At 40.0% G+C, this 21,764-nt stretch overlaps 1 protein-coding gene across 4 annotated transcripts in view; it reads left to right on the top strand.

Annotated features, from left to right (window-relative positions):
- DYSF (dysferlin) overlaps positions 1 to 21,764 on the top strand; it is a 112,200-nt gene that overhangs the window by 41,969 nt on the left and 48,467 nt on the right. For 3 of the 4 annotated variants that reach the window (XM_072406682.1, XM_072406681.1, XM_072406679.1), the window contains 16 exons: positions 2,540 to 2,655; positions 2,937 to 3,063; positions 3,144 to 3,247; positions 5,107 to 5,175; positions 5,263 to 5,306; positions 8,531 to 8,613; positions 10,968 to 11,003; positions 12,858 to 12,973; positions 14,535 to 14,648; positions 15,448 to 15,625; positions 16,184 to 16,308; positions 17,280 to 17,386; positions 19,290 to 19,482; positions 19,968 to 20,123; positions 21,107 to 21,238; positions 21,360 to 21,526. In XM_072406682.1, coding sequence (XP_072262783.1) covers positions 2,540 to 2,655; positions 2,937 to 3,063; positions 3,144 to 3,247; positions 5,107 to 5,175; positions 5,263 to 5,306; positions 8,531 to 8,613; positions 10,968 to 11,003; positions 12,858 to 12,973; positions 14,535 to 14,648; positions 15,448 to 15,625; positions 16,184 to 16,308; positions 17,280 to 17,386; positions 19,290 to 19,482; positions 19,968 to 20,123; positions 21,107 to 21,238; positions 21,360 to 21,526 — 1,867 coding nt within the window. The remainder of the gene's footprint in view (positions 1 to 2,539; positions 2,656 to 2,936; positions 3,064 to 3,143; positions 3,248 to 5,106; positions 5,176 to 5,262; positions 5,307 to 8,530; positions 8,614 to 10,967; positions 11,004 to 12,857; positions 12,974 to 14,534; positions 14,649 to 15,447; positions 15,626 to 16,183; positions 16,309 to 17,279; positions 17,387 to 19,289; positions 19,483 to 19,967; positions 20,124 to 21,106; positions 21,239 to 21,359; positions 21,527 to 21,764) is intronic. The other variant, XM_072406680.1, reaches the window with a different exon arrangement.

Genomic DNA, 21,764 nt, shown 5'->3' with positions numbered 1-21,764 from the left:
AAAGTTACAGAACAAAATGTTCGAATATGTTCTAGATGGACACATGTAGAGTTCCTTTAAGTCCATACTCCTCTCATAGCATAGTAGTACAGGAGCATTCTAGAAGTATCCAGTCCCCAGACTTAATAGACCACATGCACACATTGCATATATTGATCACTTCTCCTCTCAGGATGAGATTTACTTCTGATAGATGAAAAAAACATTCCTGCTTATTGTGTGGTTAGCCAGCGGAGCCACCATTAAAACATAGATAAAAAAGGGTTTGGTTTCCACCTCAAGATAGTTATTCAAATATAGGGGATACAAAAAGTTCCAGGAAGGTACATGTGGCTTTAACTATGGAACAATTGCAGATGGTAATGGCAATACATCAGAAGCTGCTGATCTCCTTCGAACACATTACAGTCTCTAGAGTTTATGGGGAATAAAGAGAAAATCATCCACTGAGTGTATATCACGTGGGTAAAAATGCCTTGTTAATGGAAGCGGTTAAAGGAGAAAGTTCATTAGGCCTTGAAAGGCTGACACTCTAAACCTGGAGGTCATCTCTGAAGGCTGACACTTCAAATCTTTAGGCCATCTCTGAAGGCTGACTCTCCATCCTGAAGGTCATCTCCAAAGGCTGACTCTTCCAACCTGGAGGTCATCTCTAAAGGCTGACACTCTAAACCTGGAGGTTATTTCTAAAGGCTGATACTTCAAATCTTCAGGCCATCTCTGAAGGCGGACACTCCAAACCTTAAATCCATCTCTAAAGGCTGACTCCAAACCTCAAGGCCATCTCTAAAGGCTGACACTACAGACCTGGAGGCCATCTCTAAAGGTTGACAACACATAATTTGAGGCAATCTCTAAAGACTGACACTCCAAACCTTGAGGCCATACTGAAGGTTGACACTCTAAACCACAAGGCCATCTGTAAAGGCTGACACTCCAAACCATGAGTCCATGTCTGAAGGCTGACACTCCAAACCAGTAGGTTATCTCTAAAGGATGACACTCTAAACCTGGAGGTTATCTATAAAGGCTGATACTTCAAGTCTTCACGCCATCTGTGAAGGCGGACACTCCAAACTTTGAAGCCATCTCTAAAGGCTGACTTCAAACCTCAAGGCCATCTCTAAAGGCTGACACTACAAACCTGGAGGCCATGTCTAAAGGTTGACAACACATAATTTGAGGCCATCTATTAACTCTGACACTCCAAACCATGAGGCCATCTCTGAAGGCTGACACTCCAAACCTTAAGATCATTCCCAAAGACTGACACTCCAAACCTTGAGGCCATATCTGAGGGTTGACACTACAAAGAGTAAGGCCATCTCTAAAGGCTGAAACTCCAAACCTTGAGGCTGTCTCTAAAGCCTGACACTCCGAACCTTGAAGCCATATCTGAAGGTTGACAGGTGAAACACTGCAGCCATCTCTGAAGACTGAATACAATGGCTGAAGACCAATTCTGTGTAATGTTCTGTCAGCTAAGGCAGGGAAATTGGATTAGTGTGAGCATGGGATCAGTAAAAACTGGACGCTTGCTGTTTGCGCAGTTGTCCAACCTGGTAAATATCTATTTCCATGGCTACATGCAGATGGAAGGTCAGAATTTAGAGTACATGGTGTAAATAATTTAGGTTAAAAAAAAAATGCAAAAGATTTGGTGGCAACTCTTGGGTGACCAGACATAATATATGAAGAAATATACTATATACTATGAACCAACAATGTTTATAACTATCAATTGTATGCAAGCCAAGTCATGTGTTATTACCAATCGAACAAATCTGATTGGAATTCTGATCATTTTCTAAAAATCAGAAGGGTAAAATATCATAAACATTTGTTCTGTGTTTTAAAACTTTAGACCTGGACTGGTCAGTTGAGCACAAATTTGGGGTGGATCAGCCAGGTACTTGGCGTAATAGAGAGCCTACTTTGTAGATTGAAAATAAAAGAGTTGCTGGATTGCATTAACCAAGGCCGCCCCCTGCTTGCGTTTACAGGAACAGCACTGTTAGTCCAAATTTAAAATTCCGATGGAAGATTTTAAAGGCGACCAGCCAGAATAGATCTTGCACTAAGACAGTGGCTAACAAAAAAAACTTTTTTAGCTGGCATGAGCAGGTAGCAACTGCTTTGTACAGCATTCTTGTAGAGATATTTAATAATGGCTGCATCATTAGTGTATTCTAATCTGCCACAAAACATTTCCTAGCTTACAACATTGTCACCAGAACAGGAAGAAAAGGTGCATCCGCTCAATGAAGTCTCAGAAACTAACACTGATATAAGATCCAAAATGCATTATGAACTAAATGTCTAATGGAAAAGTATGAGGGACTGCAGATCTTGTATGTAGATCAGAAAGTCCACCTTATATCTGAAGAGATTTTATTGTTTGGAGAACCTATTATGTGTAGCAAAGTTAAGTCCTATAGAAGGAAGTCCATTCCATAAAAAATTGAGATTTTAGATTTTAGATTTTGGAATTGTGGGGCTACATATTGGACACCAGCTCATAACGTGTGTTGTATTGCAGAACATGCTTTCCTGAAAAAGTGGCTGCTTCTGTCCGACCCGGAGGACTTCTCTGCTGGAGCGAAGGGTTATCTGAAAGTCAGCCTGTTCGTGTTGGGCCCTGGGGATGAATGTCCGGTGAGTAATAGATTGTATTCATCCAGACTAGACAACGTTCTATGTGCAGGGTGCAGTGGAAGCGAAATATGGAGACATCATGTGAAAAAAAAAAACAAAGAAATCAGAGAAACCCCCTAAACCATGAATATCCTCAGTTTGAGGTTCTTCTGAACTTTAACAGATCATCCATGACTTTCCCATTTTATTCAAGGCTATCAAAAATGTTGGATCTTTTATGATTCCTGTGAAGAATTAAGAAGGTGCCTTATGCTAAGTTATGGGATTTGTTATATCTCCAGGTGGAGAAGAAGGAAACTGTAGAAGACAAGGAGGACATTGAGGGGAACTTGTTGCGTCCCGCTGGGGTGTCCCTACGAGGAGCTCACCTGACTCTTCGGATCTTTCGTGCAGAAGATCTCCCACAGAGTAAGTGATAGTAGGAATGGTGAGCAGATGGGTGGTTTATATTCTATGACCATTGGTAACCCAATTCTCTTCTGCCCCAGTGGATGATGCCTTCCTGGATAATGTCAAGCAGATCTTTGGCATGGACAGTAACAAGAAGAACCTGGTGGACCCATTTGTAGAAGTGGGTTTTGCAGGAAAAGCAGTAAGTACATTGGGTTGTGTTTTTGTTGTTCCCACATTTTACATTCAGTGGCCATTTAATTAGGCTACACCTATTTATTATTGCAAATTTCCAAAGTCATATGACTGAAAATCTTTACAGAAAGCTAATCTCAGGTCTCCATTCATTTTTCAGCACTAATTTGTTCCTTCCAATGGGCTCCCCTCTAGCCCGGTAATAAAGCATTTTGCTGTTTTCTAATTTTATTGATAAGGCTACCTGTGGCCTATTACTGTATTACTATAAATGAGACTATTATCTATTATAAAATAAGTAGAATAACAATTCTGACCACCTGATGGCGATGTTGCCTTTTATGATCTCGTAACAGTTCGCAGTTACCGTACATCAGTGTGGCTGGAACGGACATTTTTATTTCTTTGTGCTGCATTTAATGGAAATTAGGTGAAAATTCACAGTTAAAGCAGAACTAAACTTAGATGAAAAAAATCTGCAACCAAGTGGGTTCTTTTTTTGCAGAAGAGACAGACGCTGTCTCTTCTGCCGGAAACTAAGCTTACCTGCTTGTTTGCAATACTTTATTTACACGCTTGCTTCATCTTCACCCTGAATAAAGAGAAAGTGTGCTAAACTCCTCTATATAAATTATTTTCGTTTAAAGCCAGCCCTGTTAAATCAAATATAGAGTGAAGAATAGGAAAACAGGCATAGAGGGACTTTTATGGCATAGTTTAATCATATTTACTCAAGGTATAGAGCTTCCAAAATACAATACATAATGAATAGTAATAATATACACATTGATGGTTGTCTAACCAAAGTAGTAGTTGTTACAATTTCTTAGAGTGATCGCACATAGTACAGTTGTCTCAGAAGCCAACGCGTTTTGCCATTTGGCTTCCTCAGGGGATTTATGGAGATCTTAAGGTCACTTAATAGAATCTGGTGTTCTGTCAGCAACAGAGACAATGGAAGAAAAGGATGCTTTTCAGAGATGAAGTTTGTATGGGGGGAATTACGCATTGGGTAGTATACCCAAAAAGAGACCTGGCTTCAGATATCAAATAGATGATTGCATAGTAACTACTACTACTTTGGCTAACAACAATCAATGTGATGCCTGTTTTTCTATTCTTCATCTTCACCCTCTCGTCTTCTGGGTTCCAGGTATTCAGCCATCTCTATTGGCCAGGCTAGAATATTGCAACTGCAGCAGATGTGCATAGGGGCTACACAGGGATTGTACACTGAGCTGAGAATGTGTAACTTAATGTAAGTTTGAGGATGAGATAGGCAAATAGGTTTATTTTTTGGCAGGGATAGTTGATGTCCCTTATGCAATAATGAACCTACCTGCTTGCAATTGTTTTTGTTTAGTTAGTTCATAAAAGACTGCTATAAAGAAGGAAGGTAGATCATCTATTTATTCCACTAATTAGGATTCTAGCATTGCTTTAATCATATAAAACATGTAAATTTAGATTTACCAAAACCCAAGAATTAAAATTATAAAAATATATTGCATATACTGTACATTGAAAACCCTGGAAGTCTATCTAAAGACCTGCAATGTTTATATATGGTATACACTTAAATGGTTTCATGTATGTAAAACCTTGTATGTAAAGTTTATGTGTAGGTGGGAGCTAATATTTGGTTGGTTTTAACTTACTGCTGAAGAAGACTGTTTGCGGCCTCCAACAATTGACAGTCAAAGACCAAGTGATCTAGACTGCCTTGGATGGATGTTGGTATTTTTAATTCTTGGTGTCAAAACTCTGTAGCTTGAAATAAAAACGTGATTTGGTACTTCCAACAGACACCCTATTGATTTTTAATAGAAGGTTCTCTTTAATTCATACTGTATCTTTAAATCTCAGTTATGCAGCAAGATTCTGGAAAAGAACGCCAACCCTCAGTGGAGCCAGAGCATCACGTTACCCATACGGGTGAGCTCCCTAAATAGCAGTGTGATGACTGAGTCTTAGAGTTATGTCTATAGATTGTGACTGTATGTCTTTGTTGTGTCTTCCTAGTTCCCGTCCATGTGTGAGAAGATGAGGATTCGCCTTATTGACTGGTCAGTCAATGATATTAGAGAATCATTGAACTCTCTTATGAAGGTAGTTTGAGAGAGAGAAAAGAGCAGGATTTTGTAGGGCAAAAGTATTTTTATAAAATCACAACATTTTATTTGTTTTCAACATCCTAAAACATAGAGAGATCATCTGTTGGAATTGGAATGATTTATGACACATTTTATATTGGCTTGTTTGATTTATTTGTATGATTAAAATGAAAACTAATAATGAAATTGAAATAGAAAAAATAGAGAGAGATCTTCTACTCCAGCCCTAGGCTAACATGGATGCACTAGTCTTATAGTTAAAGAGTAATAATATTAAAGTATATTCAGGTACATTTACAACAACAGATCTGTTTCCCACCCGACGCGTTTCACCATGCAGGGCTTCTTGGGGGGATTGGGATGCAGGGTGTGATATTGATGAGGTTATATGCTCCTATCATGATACTAGGGAAACAAAATTTTGAGTGAAATGAACTTGGCCAGATGGTACCGTAGTATGGTGATAGTACAATATCTGGTGGTGTTTGAAGCAGCCTAAATAAAATGGATGTCTTAAATAGAGGCCAGTGCTACATCCTAATTCTGAGTGCTATTTGGTTGTTCTTTAGAAGGTACAGGGTGACCTGTAGTTCTAGGTTGTAGTAGTGGTAAGGTAGTGAACCGCGGGTGAATGAGTGGCACCATGCTGCGCTCTCCACCCTTTACTTGGTCAACCACGGGCAGCCATCCAAAAAGAAGACATTGCTGGACTTTTGGACGGCTGCCCGCGGTTGACCAAGTAAAGGGTGGAGAGTGCAGCATGGTGCCACTCATTCATTCTCCTCCCTCCCCTCTTCATAAAGCAGAATGGTGCTGTATGTACAGCATGTGTTCATTGATCTTTTAGTTGTTTGTCTTTGGAAATGATCATGAAAGATCGTTTGAAACGACAAAATGTGTTTACATAGCCTAAGTCTTTGCTTCAGGGGCTCCAGGTACAGGAAAGCTAACTATGCAAATAAAAGGTAAATTATTGATAAAGGATGATTGGTCTTAGGATGAGCCCTAAAGTCCAGTCAAACCCTTTCTTCACATCATGTCTGTGCTGCCACAGAGGTGTACAGCCATAGCACACATTCATTCATCTTGCCGTTCATCCAGGGCACCCTGCTGAACACTACTGAACACCAATGGGTTGGGTGGAGGGAGTGTCAGAAATCAGACCGCACCATTGTGCATGCCAATCGTTTTCCAGCTCTACAAGGTCTGCCACCACTTATAGCCCTTGCTGCAAAACCCAGCAGATGCCAAAAAAAAAGAAAAAGGTAAAATCGGAAGATGCTTCCATTGGGCTTTAGGATTATCAGAAAGATTTCTAGTTTAAGGAATACATTTTGCACCAAGAGTTGCATAACGGAAGCCAACAAATGCCATAGTCCTTTCTATATTATTTAGGAAACAAATGTTTTATAGTCATAAGGTCCAGAATTGTTGTCCATGTTGTTTGTGCTTTGTACCACTTCCACCTTGCCCTTGCAAAGCCCCCATGAAACACCTATACTTTGATGGTTGTCATGCTTTACTGCTTCCTCCATACTGCTAAGGTCAATACCTGGAGCTTCCTAGAATAGGAGAACATTTGTACCCCTATGAAAGTGCTTGGGTCCAGCAAGCTATGGCTTGGCCAATGACAGAGGTAACAAACATTGGGGAAGCGCCCATGTGACAATGCAGGATGACAAATGCAATATGAGAAGTTCACATTGTGCAGAGAAATAAGAGTAAGCAATTATCCCTATTTAATGTACAGCGCTGCGTAATATGTTGGCGCAATATAAATCCTGTTTAATAATATTAATAATAATAATAAAAAATAGTACAGGAGAGGATCCTGTACAACTGTGCAAAACTAAAGGGAAGACTGGCGGGCTAATGAGGAGGAAAAAGAGAGGGGTTTGGATCCAATTAAGTGACAGTCCATCCATGTGACAAGGGCACCTCCTAAACTTGTGCCATGTAGTCTCCAAGAGTCAATATTTTTTTGAAGCTCTGAGCTCAGACCATATATATAAAATGTGTTAGATCACTTCTGGAAAAAAGAAACTGCACAGGCCTAGTCCCGTTTTATTTTTAGATAATTCTCTCTTTTTTACAATTTCTAAATTTAGCTCCGAGGTCTCCAGTCTGCAGTCTGTAAATCATCTTGCCAAACTCTTAATTCACGCTTTTGTTTTGCCAACGTGTAAGGTGCCGTAATGATTTTCTTTACTGCCTGCCTGTGATTATGAAGCTCTATTATTAGCCGATAATTTATGGGTGGTAATGGAGTATATATTAGGCGGCACTCAACAGTTCCTTCCAAGAAACTCCCTGGCTGGCTGAGTTTAATGGGCAACTGATTCCTTTACCATCGATGAGGTGATTTTACAAGAACATTTTTTGCCAATTTTTTAATTATATCAAGTGCCACCCCACCAGACGTTCTTATGGTTCTTGGTGGCTATGAAGATGGGGAATTGTAAGAATGGAAAGACATTTTAAATGGTCTTTGTAGTTTTATTTAAAAAAAAGTGTATTCTGTTCATTGCAAAAATGGTATCAAACTTTATTGCAGGTACTAACCAACTTATACTTTAAAAATAAAATATTAATAAATAATCAAATATCGAAGCAAGTTCTGGTGCACTTGCTTATATTTCTAAAGTTGAACGTCTTACTCATATTCACCTTCTGAGTCCCTTTGCTGCAATAAGAAACTGTCATGGCATCCCTGTAGGTGTACAAGTTACAAAAGAATCTCCCAATGCAGTAAAGGACAGGGCACATGCCATGCAATATGCTGCCAGTTGATTGCCTACTTCTAGAAAAAGCAAAGCACCAACTACAGGATTAGGGGGGGGGGTGAGAGCTCTGCAGTCCAACGGGTAAAGATTAGTGAAATTGTGGATCCTGGATTTAGATTAGTACAATTGTATTTACTACCCTGCTCTTTTTCATCATTTCCTTCCAATAAAACCATTCACGGCACAAAAAACCTGTCAACAGTATACGGGTTTGGGTTTCCTTCTCTTTCTTCTTGGTGGTGAAAAGAAGCTGCTGGAAGTAAAAGGAAGGAACCAGGCAAAATTTTTTACAAGACCAACAATGGCATTCCCCATATGTCTTCCAAGACAGGCCCACTTCAATTAATTTATATTATTAAGCATTCATTTTTGCTTTTATGTTTCCATTTGCAGGGACCGTCTGACCCACAATGACATCATCGGCACCACTTACCTGAACATGTCCAAGATCTCGGCACCTGGAGGTGAACTGGAAGGTAAGTACACAGTTATTTATTATTATTGTGCTGGTCTTGGGCTGCATTTTGGCTGCTCCGGTGGTGGAATGATGGTGATTTGGCTTGGTGTTTCCAGTGGTGTCTGATTTACTACCCATAGCACTCGTGTCTACACAACCCTGTATCTTCAATTACCACAAAGTATACTTTAAATGTAACCAGTGTGTTGCTTGATGTTAGTCAGCAGTGACAGTGTGCAGATTAATAATAAAATAACATGATCATAGGAAACATTTATTTCAGCTTGTTTTTTAAGCCTTGGCTTGATTCATTCCTGATATGTGACATGACATTGACTACATACTTCTTAAAATGCTACTTGAGTGACTGCCTAATTTCTGCACGGAAGCTGCTGTAAACCCTAAAACTTCAGCTTGTCTCAACTGATTTTTAGTATTTGTTGTATTATGGAGAGTTAACCCCCCTAGCGTTCTTATTTCGTCAACATTTCAATTCAAAAAGTCTTACATTTTTTTTGCATGGAAATTCATTTTACATTGTAAGCTATAATTCTTAGGCATAACTCACCAAAATATGTCCAATATTTAATAAATTTAATAATAAACTTTAAATACCAAAAACAAAAATCTGTTTAAAAAAATAATTTAAACGTAATGTAAGTGTACAGTAGCTTGTATATTATATATATATTTTTATATTATATAATTATATATATGTTATATAAATATTTCTTTGTATTGGACTCAAAACAGCTATTTTGTATTAAATCCAATACAAAATTATTTAAATTTCCCGCTGATCCGCCTGCACTGATGCATGCACCGACGTCACCGGGAAACCCCGGAGATTGCCTCTGCATTCTCCGGGTGGAGATCGGAGGAGCAGGACGTGTCCCCAGGACCTGCAGGGACCAGCAGGATGATAGTATTCACTTTCTTCTTGGTTTACCTAATCACTAGGTCATATTAACATTACTTTTCTATATACCTTTCTATATACACTAAAACCTCCATGGCTAAAACCAGGACAGTCTGTCCTTTCTTGCAACATATGGACTTCCCTTGCAAACACTCTTTGACTCTTTCTTATATAATGGTGTTTCTCTAACATGATTTGCATGTTCTTGGCTTTTTCCAATCTTACAGAGTTGCTCCTTCCCTGAACCATTGCTGAATAACACAACACACTCCCACAACCTGTACCAAAAACGCAAAGGTAACGGTGTTAGGATTATCCACACCATTGCATCAATTGCATGAACCACAACTTGGTGATCAGACCAAAGACTTTGGGGAGCAAAGACATTGAAGACTTCTATTGTTGTTGGCTCTTTCCAACATTCAGCACCTGGGCAGGGATGCGTGTATCATATTGTAGGGAATTACCTTTTCAGTTAAATGGCAAATTCTAGGTCTATCAAAAATTCAAGAATGTTATTAATTAAATACATTTAAAATAGAGCTTTGTTGCACCTTATTTATGCACTTTCAATATCTACCCACTGCCATTCATCTTCTTAGTGCGATGTGACCAGCCAGAAGACATCAATGTAATGGTCGTACAACCCCCACCATCCAATAATACAAAGCTTCCTTTTTCTTCCCTTTCAGAGACAGGAGTTCAAACCTTGTAATCTCTGTATCAACCTTTTTGGGGTAATGACTTCCTCCCTTATCCCATGCACATTCAAGGAGGAAGCCACAACATACTTTCCAAGTTCTAGGTATTCCCAAAGGGCCACAATGGATTGTTATAGGAGGGCAGCAAAATGTGAGTATTAGTGAGTGTGGGGGAAAACCATTTACTTTGTCCAATTTAGAATGACTTTAGAGTAGGTGTCTGCTGTTAGGATTTTGGTTCACCTTTATAATTTAATTCAAGGTAAACTGATCTGAGATACTTGGGAGTAACTCAACATGAAATTTCCTGCTCTGTAACCTGGGATTGGGCACTGTAAAGGAAGCATTTCAGGAAGATTGTGGGGGGAGCAGAGAGCTGAGTGGGTATCATAAATGTTCATGTCTTCATGTTGTACACCCAGGAGGTGAGGCAGTGGTATGGAGTCTTCAGAATGGTAACCTATTCCCCAAGTTGTTATACCTATTTTTCCCATTTGGCTCCTTCCACAACTTGTCTATGGGATTTGCTATCAACCCTTAGCATCACCTATGAAAGATTCCCATCTTTACAGGGATATGTTGTGATCTGCAATGGTTCATGGTATCTCCTTTCGCTCCTGTATGTCACATAACCTGTCCTCATTATGTTCATTGAATGTACAGTCTGTGACTTGATTGCTTGGAGTCACAGCTCACCCACCCTTGTAAATTCATTAATGTCACCTAACCAACAGTTGTCTCTTTATGCTCCAGATGAGGCACCGGGCACGCCGTCTGAATTACTTAACAGTACGTCATGTATGATGTTGAGTGGATATTGCACAATTTGCCATTCTAATATGGAATTAATTTAGGCAGGGCTTCTGGTAAAATGGAAGGACTTGTTACACTGGCCAAGTCCCCTACTTATATAATTTTAGATAAAAATGAACCTGTAAAAGGAAAATTTTTTACCTATATTGCTCTCATCTTCCACATCGTTCGGTTTTGATGTCACTTTTGCTAACATCTTGTCATAAAATGTTGCTCTACATTCCATATAACTCCTCTTGGAATAGTGGTGATATGACCCTTGCTGAACAGGAGATGGGATAGGTAAGGTATAGTTTTTACCCTTTACAGGTACATTGTTCACCTATAGGTGATTGTATACGGAGGTGTTGGCTCCACCAGTGTAAGACAACATTCTATTTGATTAGAACATCTATTCATGACCTTTCTAACAGGGGGATAGCTCTTTGATAAAGGAAGCCCTAGCAACCTTTGGAGGTACCCCAGGGTTCCATGAAACTCTGGCTGAGAAACATTCTAGTAAAATAATAATATTATGGTCTGCTTACAAGAACTCTGCTAAACTCTACCTGCATTTGGCCACATAGTGAAAGAAAATGCCACACACAGAGGGTCATGCTGTATTATTTTAATGGTATATGTAAGTTATGATATGAAGTGTTATGAAGCTCATCTCTTCTTAGTTGTATCATCTATACAAATGTACATTTGAAAGTTTTCCCAGTTTGTAAGGAGTCTCCATCTATTTGCTGTTGTGTTTGTCAAGATTTTGTAAATGTGTTTAAAAGACAATTGGGTCCATTAAAATTGTATTAAAAATGCTATCTTGGTATACTGACCATACACAAAACAATAAAAAAGCAAAGCCAGAGGGGGGGAACCCACTTGGTGGGTTCTTGGAAATTTGGCTAACAGTGAAGCAAAAAGCAATGGATATAGGAGAGGAGTTATGCATGGACACATTATTGGTGCTACAGGACTATGATGGACAAACAATGATTTATGCTTTAAGCTAGCTAAGTATTCTTGACCTCAGTCTGCAGAAGGTCCTGCAGATGAATGAGATGATGCTATATTCATATTACGTAAAACTATATTTTTTTTATTACCATTTATATATTTCTGACCTATTAGCTACCATGTTTTACAATGTATAGGAGCTACCTATGTTATAATTGATGTTTCAATCTAACCCCAGAAAACAACCTTATGAAGAGGGAAGAAATTTTCCATTGGATATCTGTCTTAGTCATTCTCTAAACACTGCTCATTATGATTATTACAAAGAATAATTGTGCAAATTTTGTTAGTAAAATGTAATATATGTTAATTTTTTACTAATATATACTTTTAGGCCTCTCTGAACAGCATGGTCTCCATGTATAAATTCGTAGGGAAAAGAGGAATATGTGTAATGAATACTTTTAATATTAATTGAATATAGTTTTTAATATACACGATAATTTTTTGCTTGTCCTTAAGTTGGCTGGTACCATTATACCATAGCTTGCACTGCACAACATTTGCATTGTAGTATATCTCTGTAGGGATATGAGTTATACGGTATGCCGTAATGTGGACAGTCACACTTTGGATTAATTTACTGACCCATATGTGAACAAACCAAGTCTCTTGTCATTTCACAAGTTAGGTTCAATGTTTAGGTTGTGGTCTTGTTCTCCAACTATGCCATAGTTTGTATTTGTTACATATATGCAGGTTTGTTATTTGCAGTCCCTGTTTTTGGTAAAGTGCTGCATATTATGTTAGTGCTTTATTATTAACAGATTTTATTAATGGGTTTACCCAAGTTTGGCATTCACTTTTTGTTCTTATGGTTCTTAATTTTAGTTGATGACAATCTGGGTTTTCTACCCACCTTCGGACCGTGCTATGTGAACCTGTATGGAAGCCCCAGAGAATTTACTGGCTTCCCAGATCCCTATGAAGAACTCAATATGGGCAAGGTGAGAATTTCGCTATGGCCTGTGGATGAAAGCGGTACATGATACTCTTCATGCTCAGTGCTGCTAGCTTGATGCTGCTATTTTTAGGATGTTAGAACAATTAGAACATGATTACACTATGGTATTGACCAATATTCATGTTTGTCTGAACAAAGATGGCTCCATCTTTCTAAAGTAAAAAGCAGATGAAAGCATTATCAAGCATGTGATCTCTGGGAAAAAATACCTTGAAGTGTTATACTAGCATGATGGCAGATTCACTTTAAATATGATTCCTTGATTTTAAACAAAGCTCAGGTCAGGATCCAATGTCCACTTACAAAATGTAACAATGCTTGTAATGGTATTGGGTACATTTTTGCACCCATTTCCTGGCATTTTGTTCCAGGGACTTCGCTTCGGATCCAGCACAGCCGTTTACAGTTCCAAGATCCCCCATAAGTGCTGTGATTAATAAAGAGATAGCTGATTGGAATTGCTTTAAAATGTGTACCAACAGGTCACTCTGCATCCAAGCATCCACTGTTGTCCTGCCGAACATCCTCCTAGTGCGGTATTCCTTGTGTACTTCCACAACTCTCTGCACCTGTGACTCTACCATTCTGCATTGCTGCATTTCTGTCTCTGCAGTTATTATCTCAAGTTTGTTCCTAATTATGCATATTTGCCCTGGCCTGCCCTGTCTTTGGCTCTGTTATGGCTTATTGACACTTTTGCCACTTGGGTCCACCATCTGCACCGGTGTGTACGAGAGGTGCAACCTGGTGCATTTGGTTATTAAAAGGGCCAAGTGCACCCAGCAGACCTCTTTAAAGCACCACATAACCAAATTATGGTATTGGGTGGTCATTATCAGAACTCCCCATGGCACCATTAGGTTATGGGATGCTGTGATGAAGATCTGCTGGGTGCACTTGGCCGTTTTAGTGGTTTGAATCTTCTCCAATATAGGGGGGCATATCTGGTCAGTGACTGTCTCTGTGTTATCTGGTGACCTCTAATATGTCACTGTGTCTTTGTAATCCCGTGTGTCCACACACAAGAGGATTCTCTCCAGTCAGGCCATAGATAGTATTAAATACATGTTTTTAAAAGCATTTGGAGGCAATAAAACCCCTGCAGAGTTTGTCCTACTGATTTTGTCCCACTTTCTGTCAGTGCACTTGGACAGGACGAAAAATCTCCAGGACAATTCAAATGTGATAGTCATAGATTAAATCCACCCTACAAGATCAGTAAAAGGTGATATGCGATTGGGCACTATATGGGTCCTGTCACTTTGCCCTTTGAATAAGAAAAGTGACAGGGACTCTTTAATGACTTGCATTGTATTAAACTTTCCATGATTTTTGTGTTTCTCATTATAAGACTAGACTTTATTTTTGCTGGGAACTATTACACAAAGCTTCCACTGTCCAGCTGGTGTTGGGTTGAGCATTTGGCCTGTCCAATGTCTAGACACGTCTTAGTTGTCCGTCTATTGTTCGGGATGGCTCTCACCATGTCATATCTGAGTTACCTTTTTGGTATTTTCTGACATTTTATGTATTTTGTTTGGAAGGGAGAAGGTGTAGCGTATCGTGGACGCGTGCTGCTGGAACTGGAGAGCAAGCTGGTGGAGCACACCGAGCAGAAGGTGGAGGACATTCCTTCTGATGATCTACTGCGAGTTGAGGTAAGAGCAGATCCACCTGGAGGAGAGCAGAAGAATGGAGACCACCTGCTTCCCCTCTAAAAAACTGAGATTTATCCTTTACTTGGGAGTGTTGGCAGGTCTGGAACTCCTTATGGTCAGGAAGACATCAGTTATTCTAATTAGGTTATGGTTGTTTTTATTCCAACTTTATGAATTCCACATGTAAGAAGCTCATTTGTGTCTTGCTTGTTCACACAAGTCTTACATATGGGTGGGGAGATGACAGACTAAGTGAAGATGTCCTATGAGGGTTCCTCTATGCAGTTATATTAATCTCTGCAGAGAACCTAAGAATAACGAAGACCTTTTGTACAAGTATGTAATACTACAAAGACAGAAAGAAAACCTACACAAAAGTGTGTTTATTAAAAAATAATATATTATTGGTATATTATTTTCATTTAAAGCCAGCAGAATCTTCTGCATAGTTATGTGTTTATTAAGGCCCAAGTGAATATTTAGGTTAAATCAGCTAAATCAGCTACAAGTATAGAACGTAGCACAGCAAAGTTTTTTTTCATTGGAGAGCAGCCAAGGCATAGCAAACCTGTACACTGCCATCATGGTGAAGAGAGCGACCCTTGGTTTCTGTGTGGAATTGGTGATATCTCTGCAGAGGTGCCCCTTCCAAAATCAGAGCTCCTCAGCCAGTAAAAAGCATGATCCTTGCTGATTGCACAGCTGCGGGTTTGACACAGCATGGAGTATGTCAGTCCTCTGCAGAGAGATATAGATAAGAAATATAATGCAGGGAACCCAACTTGTCCTCTTTTTGCAGAAGTATCTGCGGAGACGGAAGTACTGCCTCTTTGCTGCCTTTTACTCAGCCACCATGCTGCAGGACGTTGACGATGCCATTCAGTTTGAGGTCAGCATCGGGAACTACGGCAATAAATTTGATACCACCTGCTTGCCCCTGGCCTCCACCACTCACTATAGCCGAGCAGTCTTCGATGGTAAGAGTCAATGCTGGGTTATGTAAACCCCATATCAGCATTGTATCTGTTATTCTTCACTGTATACAGTTTTATTAAGCAAATGGAAAAGCAAAACTGTCTGCAGAGACTGCCACAGACAGAATCGTGCTGTCATTTATTGTATACCTGGAACGTATTTGTTCCGGAAATCCTTGCCCTTTAATGCATGAGCTATTCCCCTCCGCAGGGTGTTTAATTGCTAATAAAAGAAATGAATAGAGGCAAAATATAAACAGTCGCAGTCTATAAAGCAGGCTTGTTATGTCTAATGAGGCAGCTCAAAGCATCACCATACACAGTACAGATCTTGAAAAAGATGGTGATTCCTGATGATGTCTGAACAATGAAAATAGAATTCCTGCCTGGATAGACTGGGGAGGGGCTAGGACCTCCATCCATATTGCCCACTGTGCCCCCTTTAAGGTCAGAATTCTTCAAATCCTCCCACTTCAGTCAATTTGAGGTCCTTTTTATAATTCTCTCCATGTATGTTGCAATAATGAATTGTTAATATGAATCTTTTGCTTTGTTCTTTAGGTTGTCAGTACTATTACTTGCCCTGGGGTAACGTGAAGCCTGTTGTTGTTTTATCATCGTACTGGGAGGACATAAGTCACCGCACAGATAGCCAGAATATCCTTCACCATACCATTGACAACCTGGTGAGTATACTAAAAAGAAGAATAAAAAAAATAAGCATTACAAGCTTTTAAAAAGCCCTCACTGACCTTTCTAGCTGCATGTTTTATGAAATACTTCATTCTCAAAGATCTTTAATAGTCACAACAAAAGTCCAATGTCTGTGAGTGTCTTACAGCCTAAAAGCAACTGCTATGTGTTTGCATTAGAGGGCTTGCAGACTGCCAAGATTTGTTTTTATATAGAAAGTAGCTGGGATTTTTGGGTCTTTGTTGTGAACTTTAAAGTTGAAGTTCTCCACAATTCATTTAGCAACTATGATTAGAGCTTGTTTTAAAGATGAACTTTGTAGGAAGCAAATAGAAGCATGTATATTCTTAAATCCTGCTGTGCTTTGTGTGTTTCTGTACAGTGATTCAGTGTGAGACAATGGCCCTCATTTATTAAAGTTCTCCAAGGCTGGAGAGAATACACTTTTATCAGTGAAGCTGGGTGATCCAGCAAACCTGGAATGGATCTGATCCAGAACTGAACACATTTTCTAACAAATAGCTAATGACTTTTAGGAAATGTATTCCTGGTTTTCTGGATCACCCAGCTTCACTGATGAAAGTGTATTTTCTCCAGCCTTGGGGAGCTTTAATAAATCAGGCCCATTGCCTCTGTGAAGGAGCTCTTTGTATCAAGATCAGTCACTGGTGTCCTCTCTCCCTATGCAGATAGACTGGTCTTGTCTCCGCCCTCCTGTGGTTTTCTATAGGCAGCCAGTAGTGGGTGGGACTGCTGAGTCTCCTCCCAGATCTCTGCTGTCTGCACTGGCTATGTACAGCAAAGTAATGATATCACTGTCTCTTTCACTAGGCAATATCTGGATTTGAAAGGCATTTGGTGCACAAAAACTGACTGATCCTTTTTGTGAAATGTCTCAATAATATCAAACGTGTTTTAGTTGCTATTTCTGTTCTGAAATAATATTTTGATGTTTTGTGTTTAGGAGAGGAACTTGGAACAAGTCAATTTGGCGTTGAAGGCGAAGAGTTCCCCATATGACCTGGATTACTTAGTTACTCGTATGATTGATGATGTCATCAATGATTGTGGGTACGTTTTGGGGGGGAATAATATGTATTACTACCCCATACTGCTGAGGATAACATTTCTAGGTGTCAGTTTGCTATGTCCCTGTCCTTTGCCTCCTGGTGACCTAGAGAACTTGTTGTATGGGATAATATATGTGGTGGGACCACAAGGCTATACGTCATTAAAAGATCATTGATTTTCTGAAATCCATAAGAAAGATAAATCCTACTGCTAGTAGTAAGGGGGAAGACTGACACAGACCCACTGGTATTCAAAGTCCAACCAATATTTGTCATATTCAGCCAGGCTTCACATTAGTGAAGCAGTAGTGAAAATGGGGCTTTGTTTCAAAAGGAAATAGCTTCAGTTGGACTTTAAGTTTCTAAAATCTGTAATCTACAGCAGCCTCTATAGCAGCTATTCTTAATTTCTCTTTACCCCAGAGCAGGGGTCAGCAAATTTTTTGGGAGGCCATTTTAGGAGATGAAGAAGGCACACTAGGCCGGACTCTCTCTCAAGTCCTGCGCTGATGACTCCGCCCCCTACCAGGAACGCCCCTGAAGGGAAATCCCTCTCCCCTGCAATGCATACGGAGGAGAGGAAATGCTGCCTTACCCCGACCGCATGGAGCTGCGGGTTGCCGACCCTTGCCAGCTGGGATTAGGCTGCATCGACCAGGGCAGCATTAGGCCGGAAAAGACTACTGGCAAGGCCGTATCTGGCCTAAAGCCTGAAGTTTGCTTACCCCTGCCCCAGAGGAACCTATGAAATCATTTTCAGGTCTCAAGGAATCGCTACGGAAACCAAATTACTGGGGGTCAGTGCGAAAAAAAGCTTCCTAATTTGGTGGCTTCCTAAAAAAATGACCCCCTACGCAGGTGGCTAAAATATCATCATAATAGACAACTAAAACAGCATCATGCAGCTGGTACCACTAAGTGGCTTTAGTGCAAGAACTTTGCAGACATTATCAAATCCAATCAAACTGCCACAGTTCGAGGCCACCTAAGAACATCATTAGAGTTTTACATCTGACTCTACCAAGTGGTGTTGTTTTAGAACAATGCAGAGATCATCAAGTGGGTGGGCAGCCATCCACAGTTTGAGGAACCCCTAGAAAAATCCTGAGGAACTCTTGAAGTAATTTTCAGGTCTCAGGGAGCCACTGCTAAAATCAAAGGTACAGTGAGAAAAAGGCCTCCTAAAGTTGTAGCCAGTGGAAAGAATGACCCTTTACACTAGTGACTAGAATACCACCTTCCATAGACACCTTAGAACATAAATGAAGCCAGGAAACTTGCTCTACTGAGTGGTGTTGGTCCCAGGACTATGTTGGCATCATGAAATGGGAGGTCAGTCAGCCACAATTCAAGGAATCCCCAGCAACCCCAAGGAATGGTTGATAATGTCTGCTATTTAGAACTGAATTCTTTTTGAGGCTTTTGTTAGCCAAGGATGTTAGCTGAAGATGTTAGATGTATACAGCAACAGCACTGCTGGGGGATTGAACAGAACTTGCATGACAGCATTAAGTTCTTCATGGCAAGATAAATGAATCTGCCAAGGACTTTGTAACTTTTTCTTGTGATCCAAGCATCTCTACCCGCCAGCATATCAAGGTACGTCACCACATTTCACTAGGCAAATGAGCTTGGTTACCAACCTGCTTCAGTTAGCTTATTGGACACCAGTCGTCTACATATGCTCTCTCAACTGTGGTTGTCAAACTTCCAGTGTTGGGGCTGGAAACCTCTGAAGTCTGACAGGCCTGACTTGACTGGTCTTCCCTTTTCACACATTTAGTGCATACAAATCTGTATTTATACATTGTAGTATTTACAGTATATCCTTTGTTATTGGGGAATATGCTCAAATCAAAGTTTTTATGCTTGATGGTCAACTTTAAATCTTCTCTTCTTTGCAGTCATCCACTACCTGATATTCCATCAATGCGTGGAACCACCCACCTGGATCTCTATCTGTTCCGGTTCCGCAAGACCAATCTGAACCAAATCATGCAGTCAGCTTTAAAAATGAAACACGAGGATTTTGAGCTCCCAGATGTCTTGGAGCAAGCCGAGGATTGGCTTCAGAGACTTAAAGCCATGGCGGAGGAGGTAAATGGAATATGTTCTTCTGGTAAATTGATGTGTCAATCATATGATGGTCAGGGGCTGGGAGGGTGAGGTATTTAATGCTTCTGTTAATGTAAGTTTATTATCCTTTGAATCACTCTGTAACAGTCTAGCTCCAGGTCAGGAATCCATGTCTGGGTTATCAAAGGTGCACAAAGCCTTCAAGTATTTGGATGCCATTGCTCAAGCTTTGCGCATTGTTTATATTAAATTATTGACATTTTTCTTTAAAATACAGTTTCCCCCTTTTTTATTCTATGCTGCATCTCACACACATATACCTCCAGTTTTGGCTGCACATAAATCGATCAATTTGTACTTTCACTTCTCTGTGAAGATAACACAAAATGTTAACAATGCCTGTCTACGTTTTGGTCGACTTTCTAACTTTTTCTAATTTTCATCTGCATTTTTTATGTGTGTGTTAAATGGACCCACTAATGTTTGATGTGAATTGCCTTTTACAGGCACAGAACAGCCTGCCAGATATACTGATTTGGATGTTACAAGGGGACAAACGCGTGGCTTACTACCGCATGCCAGCCCACCAGGTCCTTTTCTCCAGGAGAGGTGCCAAGTGCTGTGGCAAGAACTGCGGGAAACTCCAGACCATCTTTCTCAACGTAGGGTTCCTTCTTAAAGATGCACTAACCTCACACACTTCCTGTTGTATGTGGCTTACTAGAAGTGTGTTCAGTTTTATATTATTTCTCTGTTGATTTTAAAACTGATGTACATGGTGCCTGGGATCAGCCATCAAACCTATCAATACACCAGCTGTGTTGTTCATAATAAAGCCTACGTATAACGGATACATAGGATCACTTCATCACGCCAGCTTCTCTTATGTTCTGATGTGGCCTTGAAACTTAGGCATATCGGTGAACAGAACTTTTTGCAAGCTGTGATTTGCATTTGATTGGCTTGAGGTCTGGTGACCTCTTAAGTAAAACAGACACCAGCAGTTGGTGGCAGGCACACAGAAAAGCTTGGGCTGTCCATTTGTCTCTTACTCCTTCCGAATGGCCAACAGGGCCAACAGGGAACCATTGAAATCTGGAAGGGGGCAGATTCTTAGTTGGTTGAGGAAGAGGTCTCCTAGGGTGCTCTATATATAATTAGATCATATACAGGTAATAGAAATAGAAAGGGAGAAAAGAGAGGAACAGAGAAAAGGACGGTAAAATCCTTAGGATGGAAAGTCTTTTGGTGTACAAAAAAAACAAAACTCCAATCTCTACCCTACATGTGATCATTTTGATCAGCTTTCATGGGGGTCACATAACTGGGAACACCACTGATTACCAATTGTTTCTTGAGACATAGGGGTGTTGACAACTTGGTCCGAGGTGCATACTTTTATTTTTTTAACAATTCTTTCAGCAATAGGAACACTGAATGAAAATTTATTGGGACAAACTTTTTTTTTTCTCAGCAAGGACTATAATTTTATATGAACATACAAGCAGCCATATTAGCTACTTATATTAGTAGATTTTGCTTTTTTGCCAATAAACAGTATTTTTGTTTTGTCCTTTGCTCTGAATTCATAACAAATTAGGTTACCCCAAAACATATGTTTTCTTATTTGAGTTTTGTTTTTCAGTACCCACAGGAGGGTAATAAAGGAGCCAAAATGCCAGCACAGATTCGGGTCCAGCTGTGGTTTGGACTGGCTGTGGATCAGAAGGAATTTAACCAGTACGCTCATGGGAAGCTCTCTGTTTTTGCTGAAGCTGTAAGTATGAGTTGTAGGCAAATAGGTGTCATGTAGGAGATAAAGGAAATGACATAATAATGAATTCTCCATCAGCTGCAATCTGAGCAGTTTGTGTACATTGACTTTTTGCCTCTTGTAGTATGAGAACCAGACCAAGTTGGCACTGGTGGGCAACTGGGGAACCACAGGACTTACCTATCCCAAGTTCTCAGACGTAACAGGGAAGATCAAACTGCCGAAGGAAAGCTTTAAGCCCTCCAGTGGCTGGAACTGGGCCGGAGACTGGTTCATAAGCCCGGAAAAGACGTGAGTTTACCAGCCCCAATGGGCTTTTTGTTCTCTACTCAGTTAAACTTTTCCTGGATGTCCATCAGAATCCTAAATTCTCTCTAATGAACCCAATAAGTGTGTAATGGCGGGATGGGGTGTAACCTGGCACTCAGGCACTTGCCAGAGCTCTGATATTCTTCAGTACTCTAAAGAAAAGTTACCAGACTGATATTTTTTATTCACTTCTTTGTTTTCTATATATATTCAACTTATA

Source organism: Pyxicephalus adspersus, chromosome 3 (genome assembly GCF_032062135.1).
Source record: "Pyxicephalus adspersus chromosome 3, UCB_Pads_2.0, whole genome shotgun sequence".
In the NCBI taxonomy this organism is placed as follows: Eukaryota; Metazoa; Chordata; class Amphibia; order Anura; family Pyxicephalidae; genus Pyxicephalus; species Pyxicephalus adspersus.
This window is presented reverse-complemented; position numbering and strand designations above follow the sequence as displayed.